The 17172-nt window shown below is 47.3% G+C and overlaps 1 protein-coding gene across 1 annotated transcript in view; it reads left to right on the top strand.

Annotated features, from left to right (window-relative positions):
* Positions 1–15483, top strand: part of LOC144603023 (zinc-binding protein A33-like) — a 157409-nt gene extending 141926 nt beyond the window's left edge. Inside the window, exons 10-12 of the mRNA XM_078416150.1 lie at positions 1186–1208; positions 1306–1424; positions 14855–15483. Coding sequence (XP_078272276.1) covers positions 1186–1208; positions 1306–1424; positions 14855–15390 — 678 coding nt within the window. The 3' untranslated portion in view covers positions 15391–15483. The remainder of the gene's footprint in view (positions 1–1185; positions 1209–1305; positions 1425–14854) is intronic.
* The last annotated feature ends 1689 nt before the right edge of the window (positions 15484–17172 follow it).

The raw sequence follows: 17172 nt of genomic DNA, 5'->3' as shown, positions 1-17172 counted from the left end.
AGGAAAGCAGAGTATTACCTGAATGGTGGCCAATTAGGAAAAGGGGAGATGCAACGTGACCTGGGTGTCATGGTGCGCCAGTCATTGAAAGCAAGCGTGCAGGTGCAGCAGACAGTGAAGAAAGTGAATGGTATGTTAGCATTCATAGCAAGAGGATTTGAGTATATAGGAGCAGGGAGGCTCTGCTGCAGTTGTACAGGGCCTTGGTGAGACTGCACCTGGAGTATTGTGTACAGTTTTGGTCTCGTAATCTGAGGAAAGACATTCTAGCATTAGAGGGGGTACAGAGAAGGTTCACCAGATTGATCCCTGGGATGGCAGGACATTCATATTAAGAAAGACTGGATAGACTAGGCTTATACTCGCTGGAATTTAGAAGACTGAGGGGGGATCTTATTGAAACATATAAAATTCTTAAGGTGTTGGAGAGGCTAGATGCGGGAAGATTGTTCCCGATGTTCGGGAAGTCCAGAACCAGGGGTCACAGCTTAAGGATAAGGGGGAAGTCTTTTAGGACCGAGATGAGAAAACATTTCTTCACACAGAGAGTGGTGAGTCTGTGGAATTCTCTGCCACAGAAGGTAGTTGAGGCCAGTTCATTGGCTATATTTAAGAGGGAGTTAGATGTGCCCTTGTGGCTAAAGGGGTCAGGGGGTATGGAGAGAAGGCAGGTACAGGTTACTGAGCTGGATGATCAGCCATGATCATATTGAATGGCAGTGCAGGCTCGAAGGGCCGAATGGCCTTCTCCTGCACCTATTTTCTATGTTTCTATGTTTCTATGACTGCATTCCTTTCGGTATTTGTTGAAGTCGACGTTACATTTCAGCTTTGATTTTTGCTCTCCCATCGATTAGAGCTATTATTTCATCCTCACCCATTTAAATCCACCGATAAACTTAAATCCTATCTCATCATTCTTCAGATAAAATCCCACGACCTGCCTAGTCTTTGCATTGAGCTCCATCCTCTCAGTCATGGCATAATTCTCATGAACATTCCTTGTGCTTTTCCCCATCGTTCTACGTCTCGACGGTAATGTCCACTTTCTATCTGCATGACAGCGGCGATAAGAGTTGGGAAATGGGAATTATCGGAGGGTTGTAGAAATGTGAAGAAATTCCCGCTGTCGGGATGAGGACGGTCTATCTCAGTCAATTGAGATTTGTGTTTTATTTCTTTCAGGAGGAAGCTGGTCGCAAGCGAAGGTAGGACATGCTCTTGATGGAAATATTGTACATTTTGGTGGAACAACTCAAAACATTTCTAATGCTCAGTTGATAACCGGCTGTTAAATATTCGCAGGGTTCGTGATGAAGCCAAACCACTGTCGGTGGTAGAGGAGGCCTTGCCGATTGAAAAGTTTCATTGCCCTGTTTCATTCAACACAACATTTAAAGAAACATCTGATGACTTCAAGCAAGGTAAAGCTTATACCTTTTCCATTGTTCTTGTTTCTGACATCTTGAAGTAAGATGTGTACGAAAGAACTGCAGTTGCAGGTTTAAATGGAAAGTAGACACAAAATGTTGGAGTGACTCACTGGGACAGGCAGCATCTCAGTCGAGAAGGAATGGGTGATGTTTCAGGTCTGGACCCTTCTTCAGTCTGAAGAAGGGTCTCGACCTGAAACGTCCGTCACCCATTCCTTCTCTCCAGAGCTGCTCCTGTTGTAGTCCGTGGCCTATTAGAAAAAACAGGCAGACAACCGAATTCGTTTAACCTCTTTATTCTACTCACCCAGGTGGGAGAGAGTCTAGAAACCGAAGCGTTTAGAAATGCTTAGGAAGCCAGTGTAGTCTCTCTCCCCGAATGCTAACAATTACACACATTTTATACCCGTAATACATGTGCCAGTACATTTCCGTTGCTACCTTATATGGCAAGTTTTACAATGTCCTATAAATCTTTATGTGCCCTTTAGGACCCCTATGTCCTCCGTGTCCTGTGTGACCTACATGTCCTCGGTATTCCCAGGACCAAAGAGCAGTCTTTATGGCCAAATGTTCCCCTTAATAATCAAAGGATGGTTAACCTTCGAAGCCTTAAAGCCAGTTGCCCATATCAAAGGATACACTTAGCCATAAACCGCGCTTCCATGCTGACAACAGGATGTCCTGGCAACATAATCGAGCTGGAGCTTTCACACCCCTTTTACACCCCTGCAATAAAACCCACATGGCTACATTCGTAATGTGAGCCCTTACATTCCCCTCTTTGATTATGCTATAATCACTATAATTATGCTATAATTATGCTATAGTCTTTTAAAGTGGCCGATTGACAATAGACAATAGACGCAGGAGTAGGCCATTCAGCCCTTCGAGCCAGCACCGCCATTCAATGCGATCATGGCTGATCACTCTCAATCAGTACCCCGTTCCTGCCTTCTCCCCATACCCCCTCACTCCGCTATCCTTAAGAGCTCTATCCAGCTCTCTCTTGAAAGCATCCAACGAACTGGCCTCCACTGCCTTCTGAGGCAGAGAATTCCACACCTTCACCACTCTCTGACTGAAAAAGTTCTTCCTCATCTCCGTTCTAAATGGCCTATCCCTTATTCTTAAACTGTGGCCCCTCGTTCTGGACTCCCCCAACATGGGAACATGTTTCCTGCCTCTAATGTGTCCAATCCTCTAATTATCTTATATGTTTCAATAAGATCCCCCTCATCCTTCTAAATTCCAGTGTATACAAGCCTAATTGCTCCAGCCTTTCAACATACGACAGTCCCGCCATTCCGGGAATTAACCTAGTGAACCTACGCTGAACGCCCTCAATAGCAAGAATATCCTTCCTCAAATTTGGAGACCAAAAATGCACACAGTACTCCAGGTGCGGTCTCACCAGGGCCCGGTACACCTGTAGAAGGACCTCTTTGCTCCTATACTCAACTCCTCTTGTTATGAAGGCCAACATTCCATTGGCTTTCTTCACTGCCTGTTGTACCTGCATGCTTCCTTTCAGTGACTGATGCACTAGGGCACCCAGATCTCGTTGAACATCCCCTCTTCCTAACTTGACACCATTCAGATAATAATCTGCCTTTCTATTCTTACTTCCAAAGTGAATAACCTCACACTTATCTACATTAAACTGCATCTGCCATGTATCCGCCTACTCACACAACCTGTCCAAGTCACCCTGCAGCCTTATTGCATCTTCCTCACAATTCACACTACCCCCCAGCTTAGTATCATCTGCAAATTTGCTAATGGTACTTTTAATCCCTTCATCTAAGTCATTAATGTATATCGTAAATAGCTGGGGTCCCAGCACCGAACCTTGCGGTACCCCACTGGTCACTGCCTGCCATTCCGAAAGGGACCCATTTATCCCCACTCTTTGCTTTCTGTCTGTCAACCAATTTTCTATCCATGTCAGTACCCTACCCCCAATACCATGTGCTCTAATTTTGCCCACTAATCTCCTATGTGGGACCTTGTCGAAGGCTTTCTGAAAGTCGAGGTACACCACATCCACCGACTCTCCCCTGTCAATTTTCCTAGTTACATCCTCAAAAAATTCCAGTAGATTTGTCAAGCATGATTTCCCCTTCGTAAATCCATGCTGACTCGGAATGATCCTGTTACCGCTATCCAAATGCTCAGCAATTTCGTCTTTTATAATTGACTCCAGCATCTTCCCCACCGCTGATGTCAGACTAACTGGTCTATAATTACCCGTTTTCTCTCTCCCTCCTTTCTTAAAAAGTGGGATAACATTTGATATCCTCCAATCCACAGGAACTGATCCTGAATCTATAGAACATTGAAAAATGATCTCCAATGCTTCCACTATTTCTAGAGCCACCTCCTTAAGTACCCTGGGATGCAGACCATCAGGCCCTGGGGATTTATCAGCCTTCAGTCCCATCAGTCTACCCAAAACCCAAAACCATTTCCTGCCTAATGTGGATTTCCTTCAGTTCCTCCATCACCCTAGGTTCTCCGGCCCCTAGAACATTTGGGAGATTGTGTGTATCTTCCTCAGTGAACACAGATCCAAAGTAACGGTTTAACTCGTCTGCCATTTCTTTGTTCCCCATAATAAATTCCCGAAGCAATAACAGATTAACAGAATCACAACAATGAACACAATGATACTGCCATAATGGAGAATCGGTCCCCACAAATATCCTAAACCAAACCAATCCCATCCTGAAGCATTAATTCGATCTTGGGCTAAATCTGCCCCTATTTTCCTAGTCAAGCCAAGTCAATTTTATTTGTATAGCACATTTAAAAACAACCCACATTGACCAAAGCGCTGTACATCAGTTCAGGTACTAAGAACAAACATACAATGGCACACAAACATAACAGCACATACATAAACAGTTCACAGCGCCCGCTCAGAGGGCTCAAACGCTAAACACTCTTTCTATAACCTCCTTCACATGCCCCGCGATATTGGTAATATTAGAGGATACATCTGGTACAAATGTACAACATTCTTGCCCTATCATAGCACAGGTACCCCCTTTCTCGGCTAGCAGGAAATCTAGGGCCATACGATTCTGGAGAGCGACAAGACACAGGGCCATCATTTCAGTTGTTAGCTGGCCTATTTGTTCCTGAGTCTCGTACAGTCCATCAGCAGTACAATTTGCTAATTGTTCCAGGGCACCAGCTAAGTTTCAAATTTCAGTTCCCGCCCGAGCGGTTCCCCATCTCGGGAATATTATCCACCAAAAATCTCTCAAACTCCGATACTGCTCGTTTAGAGCTCCACTCTGGATGTTGTAGAGGATGATTTATAATTCGTAAATGTGGGATTACAAAAGCTAGATAACAGCACCCTGTCCAGGTCTCATAAGATCCCTGATCATACAATAGACAATAGACAATAGGTGCAGGAGTAGGCCATTCAGCCCTTCGAGCCAGCACCGCCATTCAATGCGATCATGGCTGATCACTCTCAATCAGTACCCCGTTCCTGCCTTCTCCCCATACCCCCTCACTCCGCTATCCTTAAGAGCTCTATCCAGCTCTCTCTTGAAAGCATCCAACGAACTGGACTCCACTGCCTTCTGAGGCAGAGAATTCCACACCTTCACCACTCTCTGACTGAAAAAGTTCTTCCTCATCTCCGTTCTAAATGGCCTACCCCTTATTCTTAAACTGTGGCCCCTTGTTCTGGACTCCCCCAACATTGGGAACATGTTTCCTGCCTCTAATGTGTCCAATCCCCTAATTATCTTATATGTTTCAATAAGATCCCCCCTCATCCTTTAGACTGTGGCGAAAGTCCTGGTAACCAGAAATATGCCCAGCTCCCACATATCCAAAGACGTACAGGTTTGTAGGTTAATTGGCTGGGTAAATGTAAAAATTGTCCCTAGAGGGTGTAGGATAGTGTTAATGTACGGGGATCGCTGGGCGGCACGGACTTGGAGGGCCGAAAAGGCCTGTTTCCGGCTGTATATATATGATATGATATGATTAAGTAAATCCCATTAAAAGGTCTTGGGGGAACTGCAGTACTGATATGGGTGCATGTGCTGAATCCCACAGACAGACCAACTTCATTTGGTCTAGATCCCATTCTACAGAAACAGGTTGTATTTATTGGTGTTTCTGGAGAGTCATGAGGAGAATTAACTTGTATCCGGGGCCAATTCTCCTGTGTTTGATTAAGATAGGGTCTCAAGGACCACCCATTAAAACATTGACATCCACAGTCATCTGATTGTTTGTCATAATCTGTACACCAATTATTGGGGCCAGGGCTCTGAGTGATTCAAAAAGAACCGGGCAGACCTGACTTCACTCGGAGTGAAGGGGACCGGGTAAAGAGGCATCATGCTTTTTCCATGTGTTGAAACCTGGGGCGCACACCCAACAGGCAAACCGTTCTACCTGTGTAGCATATGTCTGACATAAAGAGAGGAAACGATTGGTTCGCCGGAGATCCGAGGTTCGTCCTTCTATCTAACTACCGAGGGTCAATATAATCCACAATCCCATTTTAGCCTCATGTTGTCCCGTGGTTTCTGGGCGTCTCGGACCTGAGAATGCTAGACTGATAAAGATTGGGTTAATAATTTCATATATTCGATTAAACGCTCATCCAGTTCATGGAGGTTGATGCACCCCTTTCCCTCTGCCCCCCAAGGGGTTCGGAGTGGTTTCCCGTATAATACCTCAGCTGGGTTTAAACCTGTAGTAGAGTGTGGGGTTATACGCATAGAGAATAATGCCATCGGCAGGACTTGGACACAATTTAATTTAGTCTCCTCTTGGAGTTTGACCAATTTATTTTTTAGTGTGCCATTTGCACGTTCCACTATACCTGCAGCCTGTGGATGGTGTACGCAGTGGAATTGCTGGCGGATATTCAACTGTTTGCACATTTCCTCATTAACTTTAGCTGTGAAATGGGGTCCATTGTCCGAGCTTAATGTACATGGCAATCCAAACCGTGGTACTATTTCCCTTAATAAGTGGTAGCTGTATTATTAGTCGTTGGCACCACTTCAATCCATCGGCTAAACACATCAACAATAACTAAACAATACTTATAACTATGTACACGTGGCAATTCAATAAAATCAATTTGTAAACCCCAATGTATTTTGGGGTGATACCATGTAGCATTTATTACATCCAACATTCCCCTCTTACCAGCATAGGTAAGAGAGTGCACATAATGCAACAAAACAGGTAAAAGCGCGTTAGGGACACAAACTTTGCCAGAGGCAGTAACCCAAAGCGAGTCAGATTCGCGAGGGGAACACCCATCCTGGCTCCACTGGTGTCTCTCAGCCTCGGGGGCGTCCCCCTGAAGCTGGCAGAGGTCCGAAACACTGGGCATAGCGGTAGTTGCAGAAAACTGCTGTTGTTCACCTGAAGAAACTAAAATGGTAGGGGTCAGGGCCTCTGTGCGTGCCAATGTGTCAGCCAATGCATTCCTGAAAGAAATGGGATCCTTGACAGATGTATGGGAATTTCATTTAATGACAGCCAAGGTTTTCGGGAGTGTTAAACCCGCTAGTAGATTTCGGACAAACAGGTCATTTTAATAGGAGTGCCTGCTGCAGTCAAAACGCCCTTGTGCTGCCACAGGGTACCAAAATCATGTGCAACCCCAAAAGCATATCGTGAGTCGGTGTAAATATTAGCACGTTGGTCAACGCAAAGGTGGCAGGCCCGTGTGAGGGCAAATAATTCAGCCTGCTGGGCAGCATGAGGTGTACTGAAAAAGGCGAGGGTAGGCAGTATCCTCAATCTCTAGCGCCGATTGTGCGGATTCTTGTTCGTGGCGCAACTTAACCCTTTCACCAACGGTTGTCTGGGACCTATCCATATTCCCTGATGCTGCCTCATAATTGGGGGGGTAGTCCCGAATATCCTGGCGGGAGGGTAGAACCGGGACTGGCACCACCGCAGCCGGTGGCTCGGCCTGTGGGGCTGTGGGGATCGGACACGTCCAGGGTTCCTCGTCACCCTCGGATTCCTGTTTACCTAATAAAGCCGCTGTAGACTCCAGTGGTTCGGATTCTGACTTTTGTTGTTGCTGTGTGGGATATATCCCTTTGGTACCGGGTTTAAATTCATCTCGAGCTCGGGTAGCACAGTCAAGTCTTAGATCATACACCTTACATTCCGCTTGCAAAATATCGCATGTTTTCGGTATTCCCAACCTATCACACACTGATATCCCTCTACTACTTGCATTTTCCCTCCGACTTCACTCCCTCGACTCCCATATGTCTGATTGCCAATTATCAGAAATTATGTTACCAATAAATACTACCAATAAATATTACCAAACGATCAATTTCATCCAGACCAAGACAATGACAACAAGAGTGACCGCCCCTTACCTTCCAAATCCGAAACCTTATCCTTATCCTTTTCCTTATCGGTTCGTCTGTGAATCTCAGTTGAACACGAGATCAACCCCAAACGAGGGACTTCAGTGTCTGAAAGACGTCAACGTTCGGGGTCTCGAACAACGGTCGAGAAGTGCACTCTGTCCCCTTCGGACGTGTTTCAGTCACCGCTGCCTCTTAGTCGTTCGTGGGTGACGGTGCCAAAGAGATCCTGCCGACTACGCCAAATGTTGTAGTCCGTGGCCTATTAGAAAAAACAGGCAGACAACCGAATTCGTTTTACCTCTTTATTCTACTCACCCAGGTGGGAGAGAGTCTAGAAACCGAAGCGTTTAGAAACGCTTAGGAAGCCAGTGTAGTCTCTCTCTCCGAATGCTAACAATTACACACATTTTATACCCGTAATACATGTGCCAGTACATTTCCGTTGCTACCTTATATGGCAAGTTTTACAATGTCCTATAAATCTTTATGTGGCCTTTAGGACCCCCATGTCCTCCGTGTCCTGTGTGACCTACATGTCCTCGGTATTCCCAGGACCAAAGAGCAGTCTTTGTGGCCAAATGTTTCCCTTAACAATCAAAGGATGGTTAACCTTCAAAGCCTTAAAGCCAGTTGCCCATATCAAAGGATACACTTAGCCATAAACCGCGCTTCCATGCTGACAACAGGATGTCCTGGCAACATAATTGAGCTGGAGCTTTCACACCCCTTTTACACCCCTGCAATAAAACCCACATGGCTACATTCGTAATGTGAGCCCTTACACTCCCTGTCCCGCTGAGTTACTCTAGCATTTTGTGTCTACCTTTGATTGGTCTATCTTTAAGTAATGCTAAGATGCAAAGATTAATGTTATTTTGAACTGAAGGGAAATTGAAGATTTGATCTCCCACCAAGCTCATCTGCTGGGAAGCATCACAGAGTCAGAGAGCTTTGTAGCACAGCAACAGGCCCTTTGACTCGACTCGACCATGCCAACCACGTTGCCCAACCAAGCTAGCCCCACTTGCCTGAGTCTGGCTCATATCCTTCCAAGTCTTTCTTATCCACGTATCTACCCAATTCTCTGTGAACTGTTGTAATTGTACCTGCCTCGACCACTTCCTCTGTCAGATCGTTCCACATCTACACTACCCACTGACTGAAAAACCTGCTCCTCAGGTCCTTTTTATTGTTTCCACTCTCACCTTAAACTGATGCGCTCGAGGTTTAGAATCTCCGACCTTGGGTAAAGTATTACGGCTAATCACCTTGTCTGTGCATCTTATACACATCTATAATGTCACTCTGACAGGCCCCCAAGAAAAAATGTCCCAGTCTGAATAGGCTCTTTGAGGAATGAGTAGATTAACCTATGATGAGCGTTTGTCGGCATTGGGCCTGTCTGTACTCGCTGTTGCTTAGAGGAATGAGGGGGGATCTCATACAGAATAGTGAAAGGTTTGGATAGAATGGACGTGGAGAGGATGTTTCAATTAGTGAGCGAGTCTAGGACTAGATATTTATTTACAAAAATGCTGGAGTAACTCAGCAGGTCAGGCAGCATCTCAGGAGAGAAGGAAAGGGTGACGTTTCGGGTGGGACAAAGGAAGGATGTAGGTGGAGACAGGAAGACAGAGGGAGAACTGGGAAGGGGGAGGGGAAGAGAGGGACAGAGGAACTATCTAAAGACAATAGACAATAGGTGCAGGAGGAGGCCATTCGGCCCTTCGAGCCAGCACCGCCATTCAATGTGATCATGGCTGATCATTCTCAATCAGTACCCCGTTCCTGCCTTCTCCCCATACTCCCTGACTCCGCTATCCTTAACAGCTCTATCCAGCTCTCTCTTGAATGCATTCAGAGAATTGGCCTCCACTGCCTTCTGAGGCAGAGAATTCCACAGATTCACAACTCTGACTGAAAAAGTTTTTCCTCATCTCAGTTCTAAATGGCTTATTCTTAAACTGTGTTCTGGACTCCCCCAACATTGGGAACATGTTTCCTGCCTCTAACGTGTCCAACCCCTTAATAATCTTATACGTTTTGATAAGATCTCCTCTCATCCTTCTAAATTCCAGTCTGTACAAGCCTAGTCGCTCCAGTCTTTCAACATATGAAAGTCCCACCATTCCGGGAATTAACCTAGTAAACCTACGCTGCACGCCCTCAATAGCAAGAATATCCTTCCTCAAATTTGGAGACCAAAGCTGTACACAGTATTCCAGGTGCGGTGTCACTAGGGCACTGTACAACTGCAGAAGGACCTCTTTGCTCCTATACTCAACTCCTCTTGTTATGAAGGCCAACATTCCATTGGCTTTCTTCACTGCCTGCTGTACCTGCATGCTTCCTTTCAGTGACTGATGCACTAGGACACCCAGATCTCGTTGTACGTCCCCTGTTCCTAACTTGACACCATTCAGATAATACTCTGCCTTCCTATTCTTACAACCAAAGTGGATAACCTCACACTTATCCACATTAAACTGCATCTGCCATGCATCTGCCATTTCACACAACCTGTCCAAGTCACCCTGCAACCTCATAGCATCTTCCTCACAGTTCACACTACCACCCAGCTTTGTATCATCTGCAAATTTGCTAATGGTATTTTTAATCCCTTCTTCCAAGTCATTAATGTATATTGTAAATAGCTGCGGTCCCAGCACCGAGCCTTGCGGTACTCCACAAGTTACCTCCTGCCATTCTGAAAGGGACGCACTTATCCCCACTCTTTGCTTTCTGTCTGTCAACCAATTTTCTATCCATGTCAGTACCCCACCTCCAATACCATGTGCTCTAATTTTGCCCACTAATCTCCTATGTGGAACCTTGTCAAAGGCTTTCTGAAAGTCAAGGTACACCACATCCACCAGCTCTCCCCTGTCAATTTTCCTGGTTACATCCTCAAAGAATTCCAGAAGATTAGTCAAGCATGATTTCCCCTTCGTAAATCCATGCTGACTCGGAACAATCCTGTTACTACAATCCAAATGCTCCGCAATTTCGTCTTTTATAATTGACTCCAGCATCTTCCCCACCACTGATGTAAGACTAACTGGTCTATAATTTCCCGTTTTCTCTCTCCCTCCATTCTTAAAAAGTGGGACAACATTAGCTACCCTCCAATCCACAGGAACTGATCTATAGAACATTGGAAAATGATCACCAATGCGTCCACAATTTCTAGCGCCACCTCCTTAAGTTCTCTGGGATACAGACCATCAGGCCCTGGGGATTTATCAGCCTTCAGTCCCATCAGTCTACCCAACACCATTTCCTGCCTAATGTGGATTTCCTTCAGTTCCTCCGTCACCCTAGGATCTCTGCCCACTAGAACATCTGGGAGATTGCTTGTACCTTCCTTAGTGAAGACAGATCCAAAGTACCAGTTCAACTCGTCCGCCATTTCCTTGTTTCCCATAATAAATTCTCCCGCTTCTGTCTTCAAGGGACCCACATTTGCCTTGACTATTTTTTTCCTCTTTACATACCTAAAAAAGCTTTTACTATCCTCCTTTATATTATTGGCTAGTTTACCCTCGTACCTCATCTTTTCTCCACGTATTGCCTTCTTAGTCATCTTCTGTTGCTCTTTAAAAGAGTCCCAATCCTCTGGCTTCCCACTCTTCTTTGCTTTGTTGTACTTCTGCTCTTTTATTTTTATGCTGTCCTTGACTTCCCTTGTCAGCCACGGGTGTCTCTTACTCCCCTTGGAATCTTTCCTCCTCTTTGGGATAAATTGGATGGAGTTGAGGGGGGGAGGTAAAGGGACAGGTGTTGCATCTCCTGCGGTTGCAGGGGAATGTGCCTGGGGATGGGGTGGTTTGGGCAGGAAGGGACGAAAGGTCAGAGCCTCAGAATTAAAGGATGTTCCGTTATAAAGGAGATGACGGGAAATGCTTTTAATCAGAGGGTGGTGAATTTGTGGAATTCATTGCCACAGAAGGCTGTGGAGGCCAAGTCGGTGGATATTTTTAAGGCAGAGATAGCTGGATTCTTGATTAGTATTCTTGACAGCAAATGTTTTCTCATCTCGGTCCTCAAAGACTTCCCCCTTATCCTTAAGCTGTGACCCCTGGTTCTGGACTCCCCCAACATCGGGATCAATCTTCCCGCATCTAGCCTCTCCAACCCCTTAAGAATTTTATATGTTTCTATAAGATCCCCCCTCAGTCTTCTAAATTCCAGCGAGTACAAGCCCAGTCTATCCAGTCTTTCTTCATATGAAAGTCCCGCCATCCCAGGGATCAATCTGGTGAACCTTCTCTGTACTCCCTCTAAGGCAAGAACGTCTTTCCTCAGATTAGGAGACCAAAACTGCACACAATACTCCAGGTGCGGTCTCACCAAGGCCCTGTACAACTGCAGTAGAACCTCCCTGCTCCTAAACTCAAATCCTCTTGCTATGAATGCCAACATACCATTCGCTTTCTTCACTGCCTGCTGCACCTGCACGCTTGCTTTCAATGACTCGTGCACCATGACACCCAGGTCACGTTGCATCTCCCCTTCTAATAAATCCCACCTGCCGTTCCTGAGCCCATTGGCCCAGTTCACAGGGATCCCATTTACTTTCAGGTAACCTTCTTCACTCTCCACAATGTCACCAATTTTAGTTCCATCTGCAAACTGACTAACCGTGCAACCTACATACACACCCAATCATGTATATAAATAAGGAACAACAGTGGACTCTGTCTCCAGTCTGAAAAACAACCCTCTACCAACATCCTCTGTCTGTGACCTTCAGGTAATGTTGTATTCCATCGGCTAGTTCACCCCGGATTCCATGGGGCCCAACCTTCCAGAGTGGCCTCCCATGCGGTGTGTAGAAGTTGCATCTCCCAGAGGGCAGTGAATATCTGGCATGTTGTGCTCGGGGTGGTGGTAAAAAGCTGAGTTGTTGGATATGTGCAACTTGGCTACAAATAAATGTTTGGTAGATCGAAAATTTAAGATTATGGGGAACTCACACAGAAGAGGAATTGGTGCCAGCTTAGATCAGCCATGATCACATTGAATGGAGGGGCAAGCCTGAGGAGCGGATCCTAATCCTGCTCCTGTTTTCTTGTGTCCCTATGCTCCTGCATACCGATAAATTGACAGACTTGACACAGAGGAAATGCAGCAAAGATTAACAATACTTGTGCCTGGGAGAATGATTTTGCCGTGTGGGGTGAGATTGAGCAGAGGCCTGTGTACTTGAGAGTTCAGGTGTATTAGAGGAGATCTCAGTGAAACACAGAGATCTTAGTGGGCTAGTGAGCTCAGTGGGCTGGATGCAGGGAGGATGGTTCCCCTGTCAGAGGGGTCTGGAGAGCGAGCACTCTCTCAGAATGTGGGCCGCACCGTGTAGGACAGAGATAAGGAGACATTACTGCACGCAGAGACTGGGAACGACCCTGCACCGGTGGCTGTGGAGACTCAGTCATTTAGTGCTCTTGGAGCTGAGAGCCATGGTTGTACATTACAGAGTCTGGCCCTTCGGCCCATCGTGTCCATGACCATCTTTTCCCAGCTATACTAATCGATTTGTCCATATTACATCAGCACCTCACCTATTTAAGTACCTCCAATATAGTGATTATATCTCACTCCACCCCCTGTTCTGTAGCATGTTCCAGATATCACCCACTCTCAGTGTAAATCTATGTGCTAAACCTCTCGTTTATTTGTTTGTTCCTGAACTACAGCCAAAAAGTTACATGATAGCGCAACAATTTTAGGCCCACCTTACTCACCATCGTCCCTTTGGTGCTAATGGAAGAAGTTTCAATGAAATCGGTGTTACATTTTTAAAGTTATCCACATATTAAAGTTTAAATCTATCTCCAAGGGAGGGAGGGATGGGGGGGCGAAATGGGGAGGAGGGAAAATAAAGGGGGTTGAGGGGGATGGAGTGGGGGGGAGAGGGGGGAGGAGTGGGTGCTGCAGCAGCGCAGGAGAGGTTTGGGCCCAACGGGTCCACTTGATCTAGTAAAACCTAAATCTCAGATATACTTTAAAATTCCTTCCTCTCAAAATAAACCTGCACTCTCGTGATTTGATTTCTCTGCATGCGAATAAGGTTTAGAAAATGACCCTGCATCCTGCAGCAGACTTTCCCACTATCCACAATTTTTGCATCCTCCACAAACATACTAATCACACCTCCCACATTCACATCCAGGCCATGGTCATATAACATGAACAGCAAAGGTTGCAGCGCCGATCTCTGCTGCACACCACCAGCCACAGACCTCCAAGCAGAAAAATCATCCTTCTACCGCTACCTTCTACCTCCAACCACCCAGCCAATTGTGGATCCATTTCACCAGCTCGCCTTGGATCCCACCTGCCCTTGCTTTCTGGACCAGCCTTACATGCGGAACATTGTCAAGTCCCTCAGTGAAGTTCATATATTGGTTCACAATGAGATCAGTGTGTTAGTTGTACACACCCATCAAATCCGCCCGTGAATCCAATCTCTTTCAACGACCCCACAACCACAAGTCTCCCCCCATTCTGTCCAACCTCATTCAACTTCTGCTTCCTTCCATGGTCCAAGCCACCCCTCCCTCTGTCTCACCCTCCACTCAAAGAAACGGGGCAGGTCATCTGGCCCCTCGTGTCTGTCCTCATTCACTGTGATCATCACGACCCCACCACTCACCTCTACCTCCTCTTTAACATCCTCAAATTACTGCTAACCTCAATATCCACCTGCTCCGATCTGCCTTCATATCTGAATAACCCACTTCATTCCTCCATCCCCACCGCAATCTCGCAATCCTCCTCACTCTCCGCACTCGTCCTCCCCGTCCACCCTCCCCCACCTCACGAAATTCCCCTCTCCATCCCCGGATAAAAACTCCGGGGGAGATGTCTGTTGTCCATCCCGCTGTGGTCGGGGTGAAACCCCGGCAGGGTTTCAGTTGTCCGCCCGCCTGTGCCTGAGGCCGAGCGGCCTCTCCCCCGGTCCCGGGGCCGCGCTGCCCGAGTCTCCCCCCGACCCCCGGGGACTCTCTGATTCTCTGCTTCTCCCCCCAGTCTCCGTCACCCTGGATGTGGAAACAGCGCATCCGCAGCTCGAGGTGTCTGAGGATCGGAAGAGGGTGAGACTGACCCCGACCTGGAGGAGTCTCCCTGACACCGGGAAGAGGTTTACAGTCAGTGCGTGTGTGCTGGGATCGGAGGGATTCACATCGGGGAGACATTATTGGGAGGTGGAGGTGGCGGGGAGTCGGGGCTGGAGTCTGGGAGTCGCCGCAGAGTCTGTGGAGAGGAAGGGACCGGTCACACTGACCCCGGAGACTGGAGTCTGGAGCATCAGGCGGGGGGGTGACGAGTTTGATGCACTCACCTCCCCTCCATCCCGTCTCCCCGCCCGTCCCATCCCCGGGAGGGTGGGAGTTTATCTCAGTTACGAGTCCGGGACAGTTTCATTTTACGACGCGGACACCAAGTCCCATCTCCACACCTTCACTGGGAATAAATTCACCGAGAAACTTTATCCTTTCTTCGAGCCGCCGTGGTTTGGAAACAACTGGCTGAGGATCTGCTCCGGTTCCGCTCCGGGTGTGTAAAAGGGTCGGGTCCCGGGACCGGCGTCAGGAGCGGGGCTCAGGGGCTGTGGGGCAGAAACCCGGTGGACAACAGGTCGGCGCTGAACGGCTCCCATTTAATCCCCAAATTCCGCGTCGTAAAAACCCCAGTGAGCGCGGAAATAAAACCAGGGGGAATGAAAATGTGGGAAGAGAGAAATAAACAGCAAGTGGAATCAGAGCTGTCGATCCGTTCATTTCAACGCGTTAACCGCGTCACTTCTTGGTCCCGCCACTAGATGGCAGCAACGCGACGCGGTGCGACCACAGATCAGCTATATCTTTGAGAATTTGCAGAAACAGCGGGAATCTGATTTAATAAGTGACTTTTGTCACCTGTCACCACACCTGTGGTCCAAACCACATGCATGGCTTAAAATGTGGAATAAAACCATGAATTGCCCCAAATACTCAGCAGGTCAGGCAGCATCTGCAAGTGAAACAGACTTTACATTTCAGGTCTAATACAAGTCAAGTCAAGTCAAGTTTATTTGTCACATACACACACACGATGTGGAGTGAAATGAAAGTGGCAATGCGTGCGGATTGTGCACCAAAAAGAATTACAGTTACAGCATATAAATAAAGTTAATAAGTTAACACAGAGAAGACAAAATGTAGTCCCTGGAGATATAGAAGTTAACAGTCCCGATGGCCTGTGGGAAGAAACTCCGTCTCATCCTCTCCTTTTTCACAGCGTGACAGCAGAGGCGTTTGCCTGACCGTAGCATCTGGAATAGTCCATTACTGGGGTGGCAGGGGTCCCTCATGATCTTGCTTGCTCTGGATCTGCACCTCCTGATGTATGGGTCCTGCAGGGGGACGAGTGTAGTTCCCATGGTGCGTTCTGCCGAACGCACTACTCTCTGCAGGGCCATCCTGTCCTGGGCAGAGCTGTTCCCAAACCAGACTGTAATGTTGCCGGACAGGATGCTCTCTACAGCCCCAGAGTAGAAGCAATGAAGGATCCCCAAAGACACTCTGAATTTCCTCAGCTGTCTAAGGTGGTCAAGGCGCTGCTTTGCCTTACCCACCAGTGCGGCAATGTGCGTTGCCCATGTCAGATCCTCTGTAATGTGGACTCCCAAGTATTTAAAACTGCTCACCCTATCCACAGTAGACCCATTTATCTCCAGTGGCGTGTACGTCCTTGGATGTTTAGCCCTTCTAAAGTCCACAATCAGCTCCTTAGTTTCAGTGACATTCAAGAGGAGGCTATTGTCCTGACACCAGAGTGCCAGATCAGCCACCTCCTCCCGGTAGGCCTTCTCATCGTTGTCGGAGATGCGGCCCACCACCACAGTGTCATCAGCAAACTTGATGATGGAGTTTGAGCTGAACCTGGCCCCACAATCATGTGTGTACAGGGAGTACAGTAGGGGGCTAAGGACGCAACCCTGGGGGGATCCTATGTTCAGAGTGAGGGAGCTAGATGTGTGTTCCCCCATCCTGACCACTTGGGGCCTGGCAGTGAGAAAGTCCAGGACCCAGGCACACAGAGGGGTGCTAAGCCCCAGTTCCAGCAGCTTCTCAGCCAGTCTGCTGGGGACCATTGTGTTAAAAGCTGAACTAAAATCAATGAACAGCATCATCACATAGCCCCCCTGGCTGTCCAGATGAGAGAGAGCGGTGTGCAGAACCTGGGAGACCGCATCATCCGTGGACCTGATCGGACGGTATGCGAACTGTAGTGGGTCCATGTTACGAGGACGACGAATGGTGTTTCCATTCGGATTTTCAGGATCTGTGTTTTTTAAAAACTTT

The sequence above is a fragment of the Rhinoraja longicauda genome, chromosome 19 (genome assembly GCF_053455715.1).
Source record: "Rhinoraja longicauda isolate Sanriku21f chromosome 19, sRhiLon1.1, whole genome shotgun sequence".
NCBI classification, from domain to species: Eukaryota; Metazoa; Chordata; class Chondrichthyes; order Rajiformes; family Arhynchobatidae; genus Rhinoraja; species Rhinoraja longicauda.
The sequence above is the reverse complement of the archived record's forward strand: the minus strand, read 5'-3'. Positions and strand labels throughout refer to the sequence as shown.